The 17,463-nt window shown below is 40.3% G+C and overlaps 1 protein-coding gene across 1 annotated transcript in view; it reads left to right on the top strand.

The window, feature by feature from the left end:
* FMN2 (formin 2) overlaps positions 1-16,785 on the top strand; it is a 376,980-nt gene extending 360,195 nt beyond the window's left edge. The window contains 2 exon segments of the mRNA XM_034667639.1: positions 13,630-13,711; positions 15,255-16,785. Coding sequence (XP_034523530.1) covers positions 13,630-13,711; positions 15,255-15,281 — 109 coding nt within the window. The 3' untranslated portion in view covers positions 15,282-16,785.
* The last annotated feature ends 678 nt before the right edge of the window (positions 16,786-17,463 follow it).

Genomic DNA, 17,463 nt, shown 5'->3' with positions numbered 1-17,463 from the left:
TCATCCCACTTAGTATGAATGTTCATATGTTTACAGGAGAAATGTTAACATGTTTGATTACTCCATGCTATGTCAGACCCATTTGATAGTGTTATGTACCATCTTTCTGTCTGAAATTAGAAGGTTCTGAATTCTGTAATCCATCTGGCCCCAGAGGTTTGAGGTAAAGGATCACGGAATGAGAAGATACCTGGCTGACTGAACACTGTACTCACTGGTCCTGATTCTGCTCCTTCTCGAACCACAAAAATAAATCCAATTCCATGTCCATGTGTTGGGTCTTCACATATTTAAGTTTAGCTATGAAGATATTATCAAGTTTTCCATCACCCTGATATAACATTACCAGTTCTTTTAATTGTTCTAGAATCTCTTTGGACTTTTCCAATTCATTCATCCATTCATTCATAGAGCTTCCTGCCCAGCCTGGGTCACATACTTGTTATTCCAGCTGTTCCCTTACTGGCACCATGATTCATACAACCAATTACGCTCCTTAACACTCCTGGTATCAGCAAGGCCATACCCTTCACCTTTCTTGCTCTAGGAAAAATTTCCTAGCTGGACTATTTAAAAATCAGTGTTGTCCAACCTAAGGTAGATTTTCTAAGGAATGGAGATCCTGAGATAAACCCTGGGAAACACGAGGGGGATGAGGAGTCAAGAATGCTTTTATGCAACTTTTAATCGTCCTTCATAATTGTTCCCTGCGGTGCCATCTTCTACTTTCTTCCAACTCCGAACACCATTTCTGCATTCTTCACTGTGAAATTATGACTTGTCCACATGTTTTACTGAGGTCATTGAACAAGTATTTATTAAGCTACTATATGGCAGGCATTGGAGTTATAAACAAAACCAAATCCTGGCCTTGTGAATCTACATTAACATACACCGGAACTGATACAGGCTCTGACAAAAAACAAAGTAGGGCGAAGGGGAAAGTGAGTTGTAAGAAGTGGTCTGACTATAAATAGAGACTTGAGGGAAGTGAGGGAATAAACCAGTGGATACCTGGAGACAGAACATTTCAAACAAGGGGAAAGGCAAGTACAAAGCCTGAGGAAAGAGCATGTTTAGGGAGGAGGCCGAAGTTGCTGGAACAGAGTGACCAAGGAGAGAGAAGTGGAAGGTGGGCAGGGAGAGAGGGGGTATGCCAGGCCAGCAGGGTGCAGGAGGGACTTCAAGGAGAGCTTAAAGGAAGAACATGTGAAATGCTGCTGGTGTTCACATGAGGTAGAATTGATGGCATCCATGAGAGTAGTCTCTATCCGGTGGCTGGGGACAGATGTCTGATGAGATGGGATCAGAAAAGTGGGGACAGTGACCATAGGAGTTTGTGCATAGAAAGGGTCAAACAGAAAAGAAGGTCCAGCTGGAAAGAAAGGTGAATTGGGGTTTTTTGTTTTTTGATGATGATGGGATAAATAGCATATTTTTAGCCAGATAGGAATAATCCAGGAGGGAAATATCATGACCCTTGTTCTTGTTTTCCCTTAATATGTGAGTTTCCTTGATCCCATTCCTGCCTTGTATCTCCCACATCTTCCCCCTTAATTAAGCTGTACTTCCTCTTGCATAATCCTAAAGCATCATGATATAAATAGCTTTCTTGTACTCTTTTATGAGTTTTACAGGGAGGAAATGTGATAAACTTTCTATAAACTAATTTCCATGTCTGATAGCCCTTGAATTCCTCCCTGCAAAGAAAAAAAAAAAGTATTTAAAAAATAGGATCCAAGTTATTCATACATGCCATCTTTTGCTAGAGAAGTGTCAAAACAAAAGCCCTGGTGTATGTACCAACAGCTTCAGTTTATATCTCACTAGCTAAAATCAAAAATGTTTTTGAACCATATGCAAAAAAAATCACTGACATTAAGAAAATATCTTAGCATGTGGATATAGTAAAATGATGTTTGCATGAAAAATGTCAAATGTAGTAAATAACATTATTCTCCTGTAATAAAAGATTAATTTTGCTGTCATATGGGATTTTGTAATAGTTTTGGCCATCATGTATGACAGAAATCTGTTTTGTTTGCTATCATACATAGCGAATAGAATATGGTCACTCTCATGGGACTTCGGTTAAGGGCGCATCAGCTGAGCTACTTTTGTGAATTCCATGTAAATCCATGTCTAATATAGAATTAAAATAGCCTTTACTGCAAGATCCAGGAGAGAAACAAACCTCGTTTTGTTTGATAAATCAGACATGGTAAAGTAGTGGTGGAAAATGTGTGATCAGGAGTTTAAAAATCCTAGCTTGTACATGAACACAAATATTCCTATTTTCAATGACTATTAAAACCTTATTGTCTAAGCATTTTAAAAAGTTGTAAGTAGTACCTTCCAGATTTCTCAGCTTTTTCTCATGCCATGTTAAATTCCTTGTAGAACGTGAAGAATGGATACTCCTGGTTTGACAGAATTGAGTTTAAGTTCTTTATTTACACAGTTGGAATGTGAACCTTGCTGTTGATTCCATGAATAAACTGTATTTTCATTCTTCAGCAGCATAGAATGTCAGCATTTGCATCACTTGCCACCTACTCCTGTTCAGTTCAGAGCCTTGCAGTGTGCTACAATTAAGGAAATACACCGACTGTCCTGGATTTTTCACTTTTATGTCTGTATCAGATTAGATCACCAACAAGCACCAGGACATACTTGGAGTGTGTTGACTTTCCTGTCTTCAGAAATGCCTTCACTGAGTTACAGTTTAAACTTTATATTGAGGATTTATGTAAAAAAAAAAAAAAGCCATTGGAAAAATTTCCCTTTCTTGGGGCGCCTGGGTCGCTCAGTCGTTAGGTGTCTGCCTTCAGCTCAGGTCTTGATCCCAGGGTCCTGGTCTGGAGCCCTGCATCAGGCTCCCTGCTCAGCGGGAAGCCTGCTTCTCCCTCTCCCACTCCCCCTGCTTGTGTTCCCTCTCTCGCCGTGTCTCTCTCTCTCTCTCTCTGTCAAATAAATAAATAAATAAATAAATAAGTAAAATCTTTTAAAAAGAGAGAGAGAAAGAAAAGTTTCCCTTTCTTCTGTATTTTTAGATTGGTACTGATTTACAATTCACATGCCTTATTCAGAGAAGCACATCAAAAATTTCTCCTAGAAATTAGAATCAAGAAAATGTGGTGGTAGCTTTGTTTTCTCCAGACAAGTCTTACACGTTTTCCTTTTTCAAAGATGAACGCTGTAGCCTGTTGTGTTTCCATTCCTAGTTTTCCTTTTGAATAAAAATTTGTGCAGTTATAGTACTTCTCCACAGTATCTAATAAAACACATGTACCCATTTTTCTAAATAGCTTCTCTTCTCAAAAATCATTTTAAACTGCCACACTTTATATGTTCAGGATTTTAAAAGATTCAGTCTTTAAGAATCAAATGCTTCTAAATACATAAATAATAAATATAAATTAATATAGTACATGGAAATATATAAATATATGCTAAATATATACATGGAAATAAACAGAAGCTTGGTTAGGGTTAGGGTTAGTGTAGTGAAAGGCCATGTAGTTCAGTGGTTAAAACCAGAACACTTGATTGTTCTGTTTGACTGGATTTGAACCAGAGATCTACCACGAATTGGTATATGACCCCAAGCAAGTAATTTGAACATTTTAGGTTTCAGTTTCCTCATTATAGAAGTTGGGTAATAATAGTATCAACTCCATGGGATTATTTTACAAGATTTAAAGGAGATAACATCTGTGAAACCCTTTTAGCCCAGTGCCTGGCTCATAACAAGTCCTTAGTAAGCATTAGATCTACTGTGATGAGCCAGGTGCTGTGCTGGGCATGGATATGGAGAAGAAAGACATTCCATTCTCTGCCTTCAAGAAGCTTACATCATAGTGTGTTTAAGATGCTCATTCCGTGGAAGCTCTCTAAAAGGAAAGAGATTTTGAACTTGGGAAGTAAAACGAAGATCGTCTATCCCAATTTACTTCCCATTATAAGAATAGCATTTTTACAATACTACTAGGCAGACATTAAGCCCATGATTTTGTACCCTTTCTAGTGGGAATGATATGGAAAGAGTGCAGACTCTGAAGTTGACCAGATTATTCATTCCATTATCGTACGGCCTCAAGAACCTCTCTGAGTCCCAGGCTGCTCCTTTTCAGAAGAGCATGATGGCATCTCTCATGCTTGGTTGATGGCATTTCTCATGCTTGGTTGATGGCATCTCTCATGCTTGGTTGCCAGATGGTTGGGTGAGGTGGTGAACACAAATGCTCGCTCACTCTGTCTGGCACACCACTGGCTTATTGCAAATGTTCACTTTCTTCAAATAAAAAAGCATTTCTGTAATTTTTTGGACATCTGTGATCGCTAGGACAGTTTTCTCCATTTCTCAGATTAAAACAGTCTCTATATAAATTGTATCAGTTAATTTGTGCTTGACCCTCTTTAGTGAGATGCTTTTTAAAACAGGAACATAACCATATGTAATGACACCCTGTTATCTTTTTGTAGTATATGTGACCATTGTAAATTCATCTAAGTATCCTCTCCCCCAACTATCATTTCTCTTTCCAGCCTGCAGACGTCCCATTAGAGATTCTTTAAATGCTTTGTTGAAAAGAAGATTTATTACATCTATGTCATTTATCTTTTCCACTAACCTAGGAGCTAATAAGAGTTAGTGACATGATTTCATGTGGAAGCCTTATAGGCTCCTAAAGATTCATATAATGTATATAAATTTAGTTTTTCTTTAAGATGGGAGAAAGTAAATATGATACACTAACCTGTTTCATAAATTTTACGTACATTCATTCAACTACATTGTTATTTATGGATGGAATTATAAATAGTAAATCAGTAAACTCAAAGGTCAGGTCAAATAGAACCCTGCATACTTTACTCAAAATGTGAATTGGACATCCAGACTCATTGCTGAAGAGTTTACTGGAAGAAGGAGGCAAAAACAAGAGATTTAAATCAAAGTCCTAGTTGTTTGTCAAAACTTATCCCCATGAATTTTTTTAGCTTGCTTTTAATTTCCCTTCATCATTCACTTGCTCATTTAGTTATTTTTCTTTTTTTATTATTTAGTTATTTTTCAGACATCTAGTAAATACTTATCTGTGTCAACTTTATTGTTATCCCTGGGAATGTAAAAATGAATGTACATGATCCCTAATCTCAAGGAATTTACTATTCAACAAGGCAAAAGACAGATATATGAATGGCCTTAAGTCTTTAAAATAAGCCTTCCTAGAGGGTCATCTATACTTTCTATAGGAAACTATTTTTAAGCTTAATTTGAGGAGCCACGGAAGGAAGAGAAAAAGAGAATGGGTAGACCCAGAGGAACAGATTTAGCGAAGACTTCCCATGGGGTAGGGAGCAGTTCTGCATGCTTGGAGCCCAAGGAACATTGTAGCAGCTAAGGAGAAATTGTAAATGGTCTCAAATACCATGAATAAGTGGCTCAGATGATTCCCATGTTTTGGACATTTGTGAAGGATGGATTAGACCAGTGTGGAGGCCATTCTGCGGGGTGTGGCAGTGGTCTAGATGACATAAGGAGAAGCTTTGAAAAACAATCAGGGACAGTGGAATTTAGGTTGGAACTGATTAAAAATCATTACTAAGGAATCATTAATAGCAGAACTTGTTAACTATTTGCATGTATATGGAGGACTGTTGAGGAGGGAGGGAAAGGATTTAGAGGACGAATGGTTACAGATGGTTATAGTCTTCACCAAGGCCCAGGTGGGGGAGGAAAGAAGAATGTCCACTGGGATCTGGAGCTCAGGGGAAAGATCAGAACTTAGAGGTGTGGATCCTAAAGTCTTCATTATACCTGGAACTATAGAGATCGCCCATAGATACCACAAAATCCAGATTAGACCCTGGGTATGGGGGAGAAGTTTAGCAGCAAAAGAGATTGAGGAAGCATGTTCAGAAAAATAGTTGGAAAACTAAGAAATTCTCTGAGGACCAAAGGATAAGAGAATTTTAAAATTAGGGACTAGTTAACCACTTCAAAGTGATTACTATGGGGGGGGGGTAAGAACTAAAAAGTGCTGGTGGGTTTGCCAGTTGGGAAAGACTGACAACTTTTTTTTTTTTTAAAAGATTTTATTTATTTATTTGACAGAGAGAGAGAGCCAGCGAGAGAGGGAACACAAGNTAAGAACTAAAAAGTGCTGGTGGGTTTGCCAGTTGGGAAAGACTGACAACTTTTTTTTTTTTAAAAGATTTTATTTATTTATTTGACAGAGAGAGAGAGCCAGCGAGAGAGGGAACACAAGCAGGGGGAGTGGGAGAGGAAGAAGCAGGCTCTTAGCGGAGGAGCCTGACGTGGGGCTCGATCCCAGAACGCCGGGATCACGCCCTGAGCCAAAGGCAGACGCTTAACGACTGCGCCACCCAGGCGCCCCAAGACTGACAACTTCTGTTCCACAGAAGGGCTGATGTGAATGATGATGTGTGTGTGTTGGGGGGAGGGGGTGTTTTGTTTGCTTTGAAGTGAGAGCATGGTGGCATACATCCGTACCTATCTTTTGTTATCTCTAAGCATTCCGACACCCTAGGAAAAGGTTTTTTCTGAGATAGCTCATCCATGAATTGTAATGTTCTACATTTATAGAATCTCAGACAGTCACCAGAGAGATTCAGACCCTAGGGATCAATTTGACGGGTTGAATGCGCTTTCTTCTGAGTAAACGATTCATCTCTTTTCACCCACATGTACCCTCTAGGAAACACTGATGTACATTATTTCTACTTATTGGCTTTATGTTTAATATATATTTGTAGTTTTTAGAACACAGACATAGAACATGTGTATCTGTCACGAAATCCTAGATTTTAGGCTATGAGTATTTCCCCAAGCTCAGCTGCTGTCATTGATAGAAGTGGCCAGCATGCACCTTGTGCCCCCATGGCGTGAGTGCAGAATGGCGTGCTTGTGCCAACCCCTCTGCACCGCGCAAGCCCTCCTGCAGCTCACACGGAGCCACGCTTCCGTTGCATCACAGAAACTGAAAGTGTTCTGGAGGCTTGGAGTCCTTGAGTCAAGGGCAATTTTGTGCTCATTCTAATGGTTCTCCATAACGGCTTGAGGAAACAAATGCAGCGCTCTCCCTGAAAAGTCTGAGATGGTCAGTGATGAAATTCAGAAATTCACCTGTGCCTGAGAAAACTGAAGTTCTTCTTACTTGAAGTCAATGATAAGTGTGATAAGTGACATTTTTGGTTGATTGTTCCCATTATATTGTCAGGGGTTTTGTGGTATTTTTGTGTATGTATTTTAAATCATTAAGGTTAAAAAGGAGAGAAGTCAGAGCCAGGAGTAACCTTCCCCAGATCACCTTTCACTCCGCAAGGTACCTAACACCTACTTCTAGCTTTACCTGGAGAGAGAGAGACCCACAACTTCAAAGCTGGCACGCCTAACCAGCCTTTGTCTACGGTCTCCCGCTGTCGCCCTTCTCTGTGTATATATGCGTGTCTTTTCTCCCCCCTTTCTCTTAAAAAAACTGTAAACTTGTTGGCAGACACGATGGTGTTGTATTTCAGTGAAGTACCTTGTGAACGGGTAATAATGATAATTATGTCTACTCTTGGCTTATTATTCTGTGTATCAGGACCTCCGACACGTGATGTGTGGGCACCGGGCTGCCCTTACATCTCTCAAGGCCATGGACTTCAGTAAGGAATCAGGCCCCTCCCAGCAAACCTCATTGGAGCCAGCAGGAAATGAATCCATCTGCCACAGATTCTTATTTAGACCAAATTATTAATGTTTCGTGGCAGAAAAGTGACTCCCTTTCTCCTTCCATATGATGAGAGCATATCTGTTTTCTTGATAAGATTGTGGCCAGCCTGGCTTTCGCTCTAGAAGGTAGATAAAAATTATTCTGCCTGCAGGCTACAGGGATGTCTGGTTTCTTTTCTCTGTGTCTGTGCCAGAGTGTATCTCCCTTATTCATCTCACAAACTGTCTTTAAACTTAATCACACTGGACTTTTTGTATATGTTTGCTTGACAATAAGTGGGTCTGGGGATGAGGGGGGAGTGCAGAGAAAAATACGTCTTTATTAGGAGAGAAATAAGAAACCACTCTCTTTGTTTAGAATAACCTTTGGTTAAATGTGCCCGGTTATATTAAGGACAAAATTTGAGAAAGTTTTCTTTTTTTCTTTCTTTCTTTTTTTTTTTTTTTGAAAAATACCAAGATAATAATTGGAATGCAAATTAGTTTCAGCAAATTCTGTGATAAAAAGTATTTTATCATTCTACCACCAACTCTGTCTTGTCTCTAATATAGACCTTCAAAACATACTCATTCTCCCGGGCTCAAATTTTCTATGCTTTGTAACTTCTAAATTCGTCACTCCTTAAAACCAAATGAAGTTGTTACAACTTGGGATAATTGCGTATAAGGAATAAAAAAATCCTATAGATGTATTAATATCTGTTTATTTTCTTTTTTAGGTTACATTTACAACTTTATTTTTTAGAAAGTTAATATAAAAGTTTTTTAAAGTAAATTTAAATTTAAGCTGTAATACTTAAAGATGTTTTGTTTTCCTCTGGTCACTTTGCCCTGGAGCGGAAAAACAGTTTCGACTGAGGGATAATCTCGGAGTCCTATTCCTCCCAAAATGCTTCCCTTCCCATCCTGTAGGTGGTCCCCTGAAGCATCACAAAATCTGTCATTACTCATTAATGGTGTCACACTTCTTTACCTTGATAAGCTTGAATTTCAGGTTTTGCATTCATTCCAGCATTGCTTTCCATCTTTGTGGACGAGCTGCTGGGCCAGCAGGTTGGGGGTGCAGTGAGACGAGGGGTACCATGTCTTAATCTTCTACGGTTAGACCTTCGGCGTGGTGAAGCCCTGCCTCTCTGTATGTCAGACTCTGGCCTCCCCAGCCTTCCAGACACAGCTGGGAGCCCTGAAGCCTGTGGGAGGAGTGGGGCACGACGGAGAAGCCCTGCGGCAGCCGAAATGATTGCCTCCAGGTCCAGGAGCTCTGTTCTGTTAGCCAGAATCGAGCTCAGTCATACTGCTCTAATTTGAAGCCTATTTAAAGTGGCTCGGTTATCTGGTTTCCCCTCTAGAGAAGCTAGAAACTGTTGGAGAAGATAGTCTCTACTCAAGGCCGGCGTGCTCGTGCCAGCCAGACGTGGTCAGAGCGGGCCGTCGTAGCGGGAAACAGAAACCCTAACAAGTGGCTCAAAGGCAGCGAAGTGTGAGTTTAGATCCGCGTGGGGTGAGCCCTCATGTTGGCATGTACCTCGGGAGGCCTCGGGGGTAGCCCCGTACCCGCACATTACGTGGTGACGAGCACAGGCCGTCGGGTAGAAGTGATGTCGTTCCGTTTGAGAGAACAGTTTGATTTTTTTCAGAAAAAATTTATTCAAAATTAGTTATACAAAGTTGGCCCTTGGCGGGACCAGGTTTCTGTTTTCTGGGAATCACACACGGATTCACATCACTCTTCCCGATCATTTTCCGAACCAAAATGTGCTTATGACAAAGTCCAAATTGGTCACCCGCTACTCTGTTTGCCAAACCTGATCCGTATCGGTCTTCTGGCTATTTCCTATAACTAAATTCTCCCATAGAAAATAAAGAATGCCTCATATTCTGATTACTCTCGGCCCTCCATTTAAGGGTTAAGTACCTATGTTTGATATTTACTCAGCCTAGTTTTGTTTCTGAACTTCTATAGGCAATAAAAGCCATTACAGCAACATATTACCATAAACAGCAAATTTTATAGCCATTATACACCACTCAGTATCCTTCTCTTCTGTCTAAGACATGATGCTATTCCCTGTTTTCCAGTCTCTGCTTTTCTGTGTTGTTGTTTTTCCAAGATCACTACACGTGATGAGTGAAGAGTTTTCATTATCATACGGTTTGTTTTTGCTCGTATTTTCTTTCCGTGATCTAGATAGCTGGTTGGGAGTTGCAGCTGTTAAATAAGCCTATTGAAGACGTCATCTGAAATTCTTTACTTCCCTCTGTAGTTCTCTGGTAGGGCGAAATCTCGATTAACTAATGCCCTGCTGTCCCCTTTGTGTGAAGACAGCCAGATGCACAGGACACGTCTTCACGAATCAAGCCCTGGCACTCTGTCTGCACAGCATCCCCAGCCCTCACCCTCATCAGAGTTTAGACCAAGTGCAAGCAACGTTTGGAAGCCATGCACTGTCTCCTTCCACCCGGCCTTGGCTTCCTCCCTCTCCTTTCTCTCTTTATAAAGAAGCATCGTCCCCACCTCCTTTCCAAACAGGACCTAGTGGTCATTTTTATTTATTGTTTGAAATGTTATCACCACCATGCTTTTTCACTGAAAGCCTGTCTAGTTGTGAGATATACATCTTTTTCCTACTCAGTTGAAGAAATTTTCAGCGTGATTGAATGAGGGGTGAGGCAGGAGGGAAAGAGGATGGACCGTGTACAAGTAGGTACTCAACAGGCCTAACTGGGGCGAGCCGAGCCGGCAGAGCGAGCGGGAGACGCTCGTGTGGACCGCTGCCCCAGCCGTCTCCTTCCCGGCCTCTCCCTCGTTATGCTTCTCGCTTCTGCCAACTCTGGCAGTGGATCTCACCTCCAGGGACACATTCTTTTTCCTGCCTAAAGTGTGGAAAAAATTTCTTGTTGTCAGAGTTCTGTTGAAATAAAATTGGCCTTTGGAAGAAGCCACATTTGCTGGGAAGCTCAGGAGGGGCACTGCTCACAAAGTGCTGGAGGGAGCAAGTCCACGGGGTGTGGGCTGGGAGGAGAGGGGTGAGGGAGCACGGGGTGGGGGGGGTCGGGGCTCGGTGCGGCTGCCTGGGCCAGGCTTCAGGGGAGTACCTCAGTGCCAGGGCGAGCAGTGTTGCCCACAGGCCCTCTTCATCCCCTTCTCTGGTGCTGCTTAGAAACACACCCATTGGGGCGCCTGGGCGGCTCAGTCGCTTAAGCATGTCTGCCTTCAGCTCAGGTTATGATCTCAGGGTCCTGGGGTCGAGTCCTGCATCGGGCTCCCTGCTCAGCGGGGAGCCTGCTTCTCCCTCTGCCTGCTGCTCCCCCTGCTTGTGCTCTCGCGCTCTTTCTCTCTCCTCCCTCCCCCCCTTCACTCTCTCTCTCTGTAAATAAATAAATAAAATCTTTTAAAAAAAGTGGGGATCAAAACTCATAGACTCCTTCCACTAGATTCCCTAAGTTTCAGTAATAAAAATTATTTTAAAAAAAAGAAAAGAAAGAAACACACCCCTTTCCCTACCTCACCCACCAGCAGGGACTGACGGCACCAGAGTAAAATAGGTCCGGAAAGCTGATTATAACAAATGCTCTCCCACCTCATTTGTTTGTGCCTGTCCTGGGCTGCTAGGGGGCAGCTACTGACTCAGCCCCGCCGGGTGCATCAGAAACCGGGGCATAGACTAGGCAGCCAGCTCCAGCGGGGCCGCTAGGGCTGTGGGGACTCTACGGAGCGCAGGGGAGGAGTGGGAGCTCTCCTTGTGTGTATTCTTCTGTTTTCATCCTCCTTCCCATCTCCCCTTCCAAGAAACTAATGAGCAGTTAGGATTTCTCTCTGAAGCCAGGCTCATCTGTCAGCCTGCTCCAGACTGACTTCCACGACCCCCACCCTCCTGGGTCGGGGCCGGACCTTACGACCTGAGGCGGTGGGTGCTGAGGGCACATTTGTTGTAGACTTGCTTGTCTGTGTAGCTCTCCTAGGAGACATCGCATTTAATTGTCCTTATACCATTGAGCCGAGCCCAGAGCCTGACCTGGGCTGACTGCACCATAAATGATTGTCACACAAAGCAGGGCTCTAGACCTTGTGAGCGTTCCTTGACGCACATTCTCTCCAGCGTTTGTTCTTTCTGCTGTGAGGAATGGCTGGATTCGTGTTTGCATAAAATTAAATATGTTTGTATTAGATTTGTCTTCCTGTGATCCTTAGCAAAAATGTGTTTTAAAAACAAAATAAATAGGATAGTGAGAAAATTAAAATGCTTTGGTGATCTAAATACTTGTGAAGTACATTTTTTTTTTATAAATGTTACAAAATATTTTCAAGAGTTCCAAGTAAAGTTAAGAGGGGATCTACTGGTTTTTGGCTAAGTGCTTTAAAAAAAAAAAAGTTCTTTAATTCCCTGTCCAAATATTTCAACTTAAATTGACTTGTAGCTGTTTCAGAGGAAGATGGGAACTCTGCAATCCTTTGTTATAAAGAAAATGTTTTTGTCTTCAAATGTTTGGAGGAAGGATTAAAGGCAATTTATGACTTGGGTAGAAAGTAATAAAAGTAGTAACAATGGAGTGTCTTCTAAGCTATCATCATTTTCTGGAATTACTAACAATATCAACTCAGCAGGCATTTTACGTCCAAAAGGAATTACTTTCATTTGTCATGCTTTCATGTCAACTCTAGTATCAGTCTTGTAGCCGCGTGCTGGATCATTTCCTCCATCCGCTGTTTGAAAACAGGATTCATTCAGTTGTACGGCGGAGGAATTCTGCCATTAGATCTTTTACTGCAGGCTCAAGAAATAGATTTATGGTTCATTTCTTTCAGGAAATAAGCTTCAAGATCTGCATAAAATGTCTTTTATTAAGATAAGTCACGGCCTTTTCATTTTTCCAGGAATACTCCTTTTTCATTCCCAAGGGAAATCATAATCCTAAAGAAAGTAACCTAATAGGTGATTTTCCTTTTTACGGTACCCCTTTTTATCAGTATCATCCTAGTTTACAGATTTCTTATCATTTGTTTAATTCCAACAATCAGATATACTTTTGATAGCATTTTACAATTTATAAAGAACTTTTTAAATAAAATTGTTTTGATCTTTGCAACAATTCTGTCTAGTAATCATAATAATAATAATGCTGTTATATTTATTAAGCAAGCCCTTTTACTATTTGAGGGAATACAAGAATCGGTGGTATCAGGACATTACCCAGCATCAAACAGCAGGTCCAGAACTCAACGAAGAGCTTCCCTCCAAATGACATCCTCTCTTAACTGTACATCTGACAAATTCAACGCTGTTTTCCTTGGAAGGTGTTCCCAGAAAGAACTCCCAGAAGTGTCAAAACATTATTACTGCACACGTTCTGTTTTCTGTTTTCGAATAAATGGTTGGTTCTGTTGCTTAATGAAGCTCAGTTCTGTAAGAGCGGCCCGAGTATTCGCTCTTATGCATGGGTAAGTGTGACTGTGGAAATGAATCTGAAATAATTTTAAAATAAGCACTAGAGTCTGTGTATGATACTCTAACTAGTTTGGTGCTTCAGATTTCTGTAACGGGCCAGTCTTATTTATGTACTGGAGTCATCCTCAGCACCCTCAGCTGAAAATGAGGGATATTTCCTTAATTTCTTCTGCGTAAGGCTCCTTTACTAGAGGATGAAATGTGATATAAAATGTTTAATGTGTTTGTAGATCATTCCATTCAACATCCTTTGATTCCAAGGTGAGAACCCCTGGTTGAAATAGCCTCGAGCTCTAACATGCAAAGTTTTTGAATCAATGTCGGATGATGTTCCTGTGTATGTGGTATTATTTTCTCCAGTAATTCAGATCCTTGATGCGTTGATATTTGCTCACCTACCATAGGTCTTTGTTTAAACACACGCGTCTTCTCTCCCCTCAGAGTAAAAGACGCGGAAGAGGCTTGCAGGCAGAAAAAGGGGAGATCACTGTATAAAATAAAACCGAGACACGACTCTGGAATTGTAAGTATTGAACTCTTCTCTTCTTAACTTGTGATTTGCTTTGGTTTTTAAACACTGTCCTCACAATATATACAAACTCACGTAATAACATTTTAATTATTTTCCTCTTAAGTGTGAGCGGTTCTCTCTCTCTCCTTTTCCTTATGCCTTTAATCAGCCCCAAAGGCTAAGAGAATCTCAGTGTCTAGCCTCCGAAGCTTAAGAATTAAGACAAACCTTCTGAAGGAACATGCACGTACCCAGACAGGTGGGCGTCGGCAGGAGCTGACGGCAGCTTCCCGCTTTCTCCATTACACCAGCTTCACCAGCCCAGGGCTGCATTTGAACCCAGCGTGCCTGTTATCATTGGATTAGCACCACTGGGATCTAAAAGATGATGGGAAATGCCTTTGCTCACACTGGGGGGCTCAGACCCGGCTTGTACCCACGAGGGGCTTCGACGGAGTTGGCTGTGTAAAAGCTGTCGGCCAGGAGGCTGAGTTTCACAAGCTAATCGAAGGTTCTTCCTTGCCCACTTCCTTCTCTAAATGCCGTATTGTGCACCCTGGAAGGCAGGGCTTCATAAAAATGACGAGTTTTCCCTTGTTTTGAATGTTTTGAGGGAGTATCACTTGGTACCACAAGACTAAGTAAATGATGCTGTTTTAAATGGAAAGTTGGGTTAGGCCTTAAAATAGGAGCGTGTTGAATTGGATTAATCTAATGTGGTCTGAATGGAAAAGATCAAAATAACCCAGGTTGGAATATGATTAAACTCTGATGAAACCCTATATAGAAACAGGAAGTAGATCTTCATTTAAAAGGTATTTTCCCTTTAGTTTCTCTATATCAAAATTAACCTTCTCTAATGACAAGTATTATATTATGGTTTAGTCTATTTTCTTTTTGATTAAAGTACAACCTTAAAGGTGCTTTGAATGAGGGGGAATAATTATTAATTAACCTCAACCATGCCATTATAAGGCTAGAAGAGAATTAAATCGTATTAGCCATGAAACAACGCAGCCCGTTCAGTCCTCATATTTATGTATTTGTGCATAGACTTGAGAACGAGAAAGGTGAGTTGACACTTTTTCATGTTGGTTAGAAGTTAAATTTTTAAAGCCTTTTTTTCCCTCAAAAATATTTATTTGGTGATTTCGCTGGTGAATATTCTTTTTTTTTTAAGATTTTATTTATTTATTTGAGAGAGAGAGAGAAAGAGAGCACAAGCAGGGGGAGGGGCAGAGGGAGAAGCAGACTCCCCGCTGAGCAGGGAGCCCGACGCCGGACTCGATCCCAGGACCTTGAGATCATGACCTGAGCTGAAGGCAGACGCTTAACTGACTGAGCCACCCAGGTGCCCCATGGCTGTTGAAAATTGTTAAAGATAAAACAGATTTTATTTATATCTTTTTCTCCTTTATGGGCTGGTAGATCTTTAACCTTTTCCCAGAGAATTTGATCCAAATGAAAAGATCTCGCTTGGGCTGTTCTAAACTCCGTACATTTTTTAAAGTTCTTCTTTCTAACTATAACTCTTATCTGGTGCATTTATTTTCAGAAAGCAAAGATAAGCATGAAAACCTGAACAATGAAAAGCAGAATGAGTATGAGTCACTGTAACCACTTCCACAAAACTCAGCTGACCTGAGGGCGGGAAGGAAACGACATCATTTTGTTCATTTTTCCTCTTGACCTCTTGCATAATCTTTGTGTTCTCTAGACCGTTCACTGATTGTTGAGTCTTACTGCACAGTCATGACAAATGCAAAAGCAGTGGGTCAGTGGAGAATTTGACACCTTTAGTCTTTGTAAAGTTTGTGGTATTATATCGATAGACCAAGACAGCATGTATAAAAGGCAATATTTGCATTAATGCTGAACATGCTAAATGTTAACTTAAAATTTACTTTTGTGAGAAAATTCCTTATCCCAGCAAAACACTTTCCTTTCTACTGACAGCCAGTACTCCATGGCACTGCATTTCGATTTATGGTTAAAATGTTATTTCTAGTGAATTGTTTGTATCAGTTACATGTCTACATATAAATTTTCTATTTTAAAATTTAAGTCCCATTTATGTATCATGATCAAGGCTTTCCCAATTCTTGGGTTGCTTTCCCTAACTGTATATTTGTGAAAGGAGATTATCATTTTTTACTCAAGTCAGATAATGAATAGCAGAAATATAGCAAAAGGTAAACCCTTTCCTATAAATCATCTAATATAGGCAAGAACCAGCGTTGTAAGTTTAATGAGGGCTTTTATCAGCCTGTGTTCTTTGAGACCCTACATAAAGCTAATCTTCAACTAAAATAAATTAAACTAACGGTGTGCCTCTCTATAACATTACCATTGGCCTTCACAAAGAAAACATGACTCAGTACTTTGAAGGAATTTAAATAAATGATGCTCATAAAATTGCCAAACATGACTAATTGTTGGCCAAAAAAAGGGGGGGGGAGTAAGTTTTTGGATGGATTGGCATCTGTTAATTAAACGTACCTGCCTGAGTATTTTTACATGATTGGGATTGTCGTTATGTGTTATAGCAGGTGATTAAAAGCTGTAAAATGAGTATATAATGACTTGTTATCTGAAGGAGCTTAGGAAAGGATTTTCTTTCATTTCACTTTGAGGGGTAAAAAAAAGTAAATCTCCCACTCTTTGTGAGAGTGTGTTAACGTCATCTCATGATGCACTGTGATGGTTTTATCTAACAATGGTACGTAGGGCTTGTAAAAAATCTTTTGATGATATTTGTTGGGAGTGATGGTTATTGCTATTTCTTGCTATTGGAAACCAATTATGGAAAGCAACTTAAAAAAGAAAATGTTCCAAATCATTACTATGTTTGCATTTATGTGAAGTATGGTCTCTTTTAGTTTGTAGTTTAAGTGCAAAGAAACAGTAGTGGATTTTTGTTGTTGTTTTGTAGTCTTCCTGTCTCCTTCAGTCCCTCCAATGTGTATATTACCATTCTTCACTGAAATAATAGGGCATTTAACAAGGATCGCTATGTGCAATACTGTATTTAGTGTTTCTATTTCAATTTTTCTAGGATGTTAATTTATATGAAAATAAAATGAATAATAAAAGAGTCCTCTGCCTATTGTGTGTATATTGCCTAAGGATGCTTGCAAAATGCAGTCATCGTATTGAACACGGGAAAAATAAGTTAGACTCTGTGTTTGAAGATTTTTAAAAAGTTCTTATTTCAACGTTAACAGTTGTTAGTAGTTGAGTATTTGCAAAAAATTGAAATGCTTCTAATGCAATCTTAAGGAAGAAGTAATTCCCACTTATGAACAGAAATATATCAGTATTTGAGATATCCTTTATCCGAAAGTTAAAAGTTAGATGCAAAAATTCATTAGACACAGATTAAGTGGTGAAGGGCTATTGGAAGATGATAAGGCAAAAGGGAAAATGGTGCAGATGGGAGGCATATAGAAGAGGACATAAGGGATGAAAACTAAGAGCTCCACTAATGGAGAAGCATGACAAGTTTTCTTCCTCCGTAGTAAGCTTTGCATTTAGGTCTGTTCATTTTTCAATATAAAGTCTTTCATCCCCTGTACACTGACTTATCGTCTACTCTGTGTCAAGGCATGGTGCTATAACCGAATGTCTCAAAGATTTTCATCAAGTTGTGGGGGGAGAATATAAAGCAACAATTATGGTTCATTGTAATGTCCCATTCAGAAAGCACCAAAAGCTGGGGTGCCTGCCTGCCTCGGTTGGTAGAACATGTGATCTTGATCTCAGGG

This window comes from Ailuropoda melanoleuca, chromosome 8 (assembly GCF_002007445.2).
Source record: "Ailuropoda melanoleuca isolate Jingjing chromosome 8, ASM200744v2, whole genome shotgun sequence".
Lineage (NCBI taxonomy): Eukaryota > Metazoa > Chordata > Mammalia > Carnivora > Ursidae > Ailuropoda > Ailuropoda melanoleuca.
Note: the sequence above shows the minus strand (reverse complement) of the source record. Positions and strands in the feature narration are given on the sequence as shown.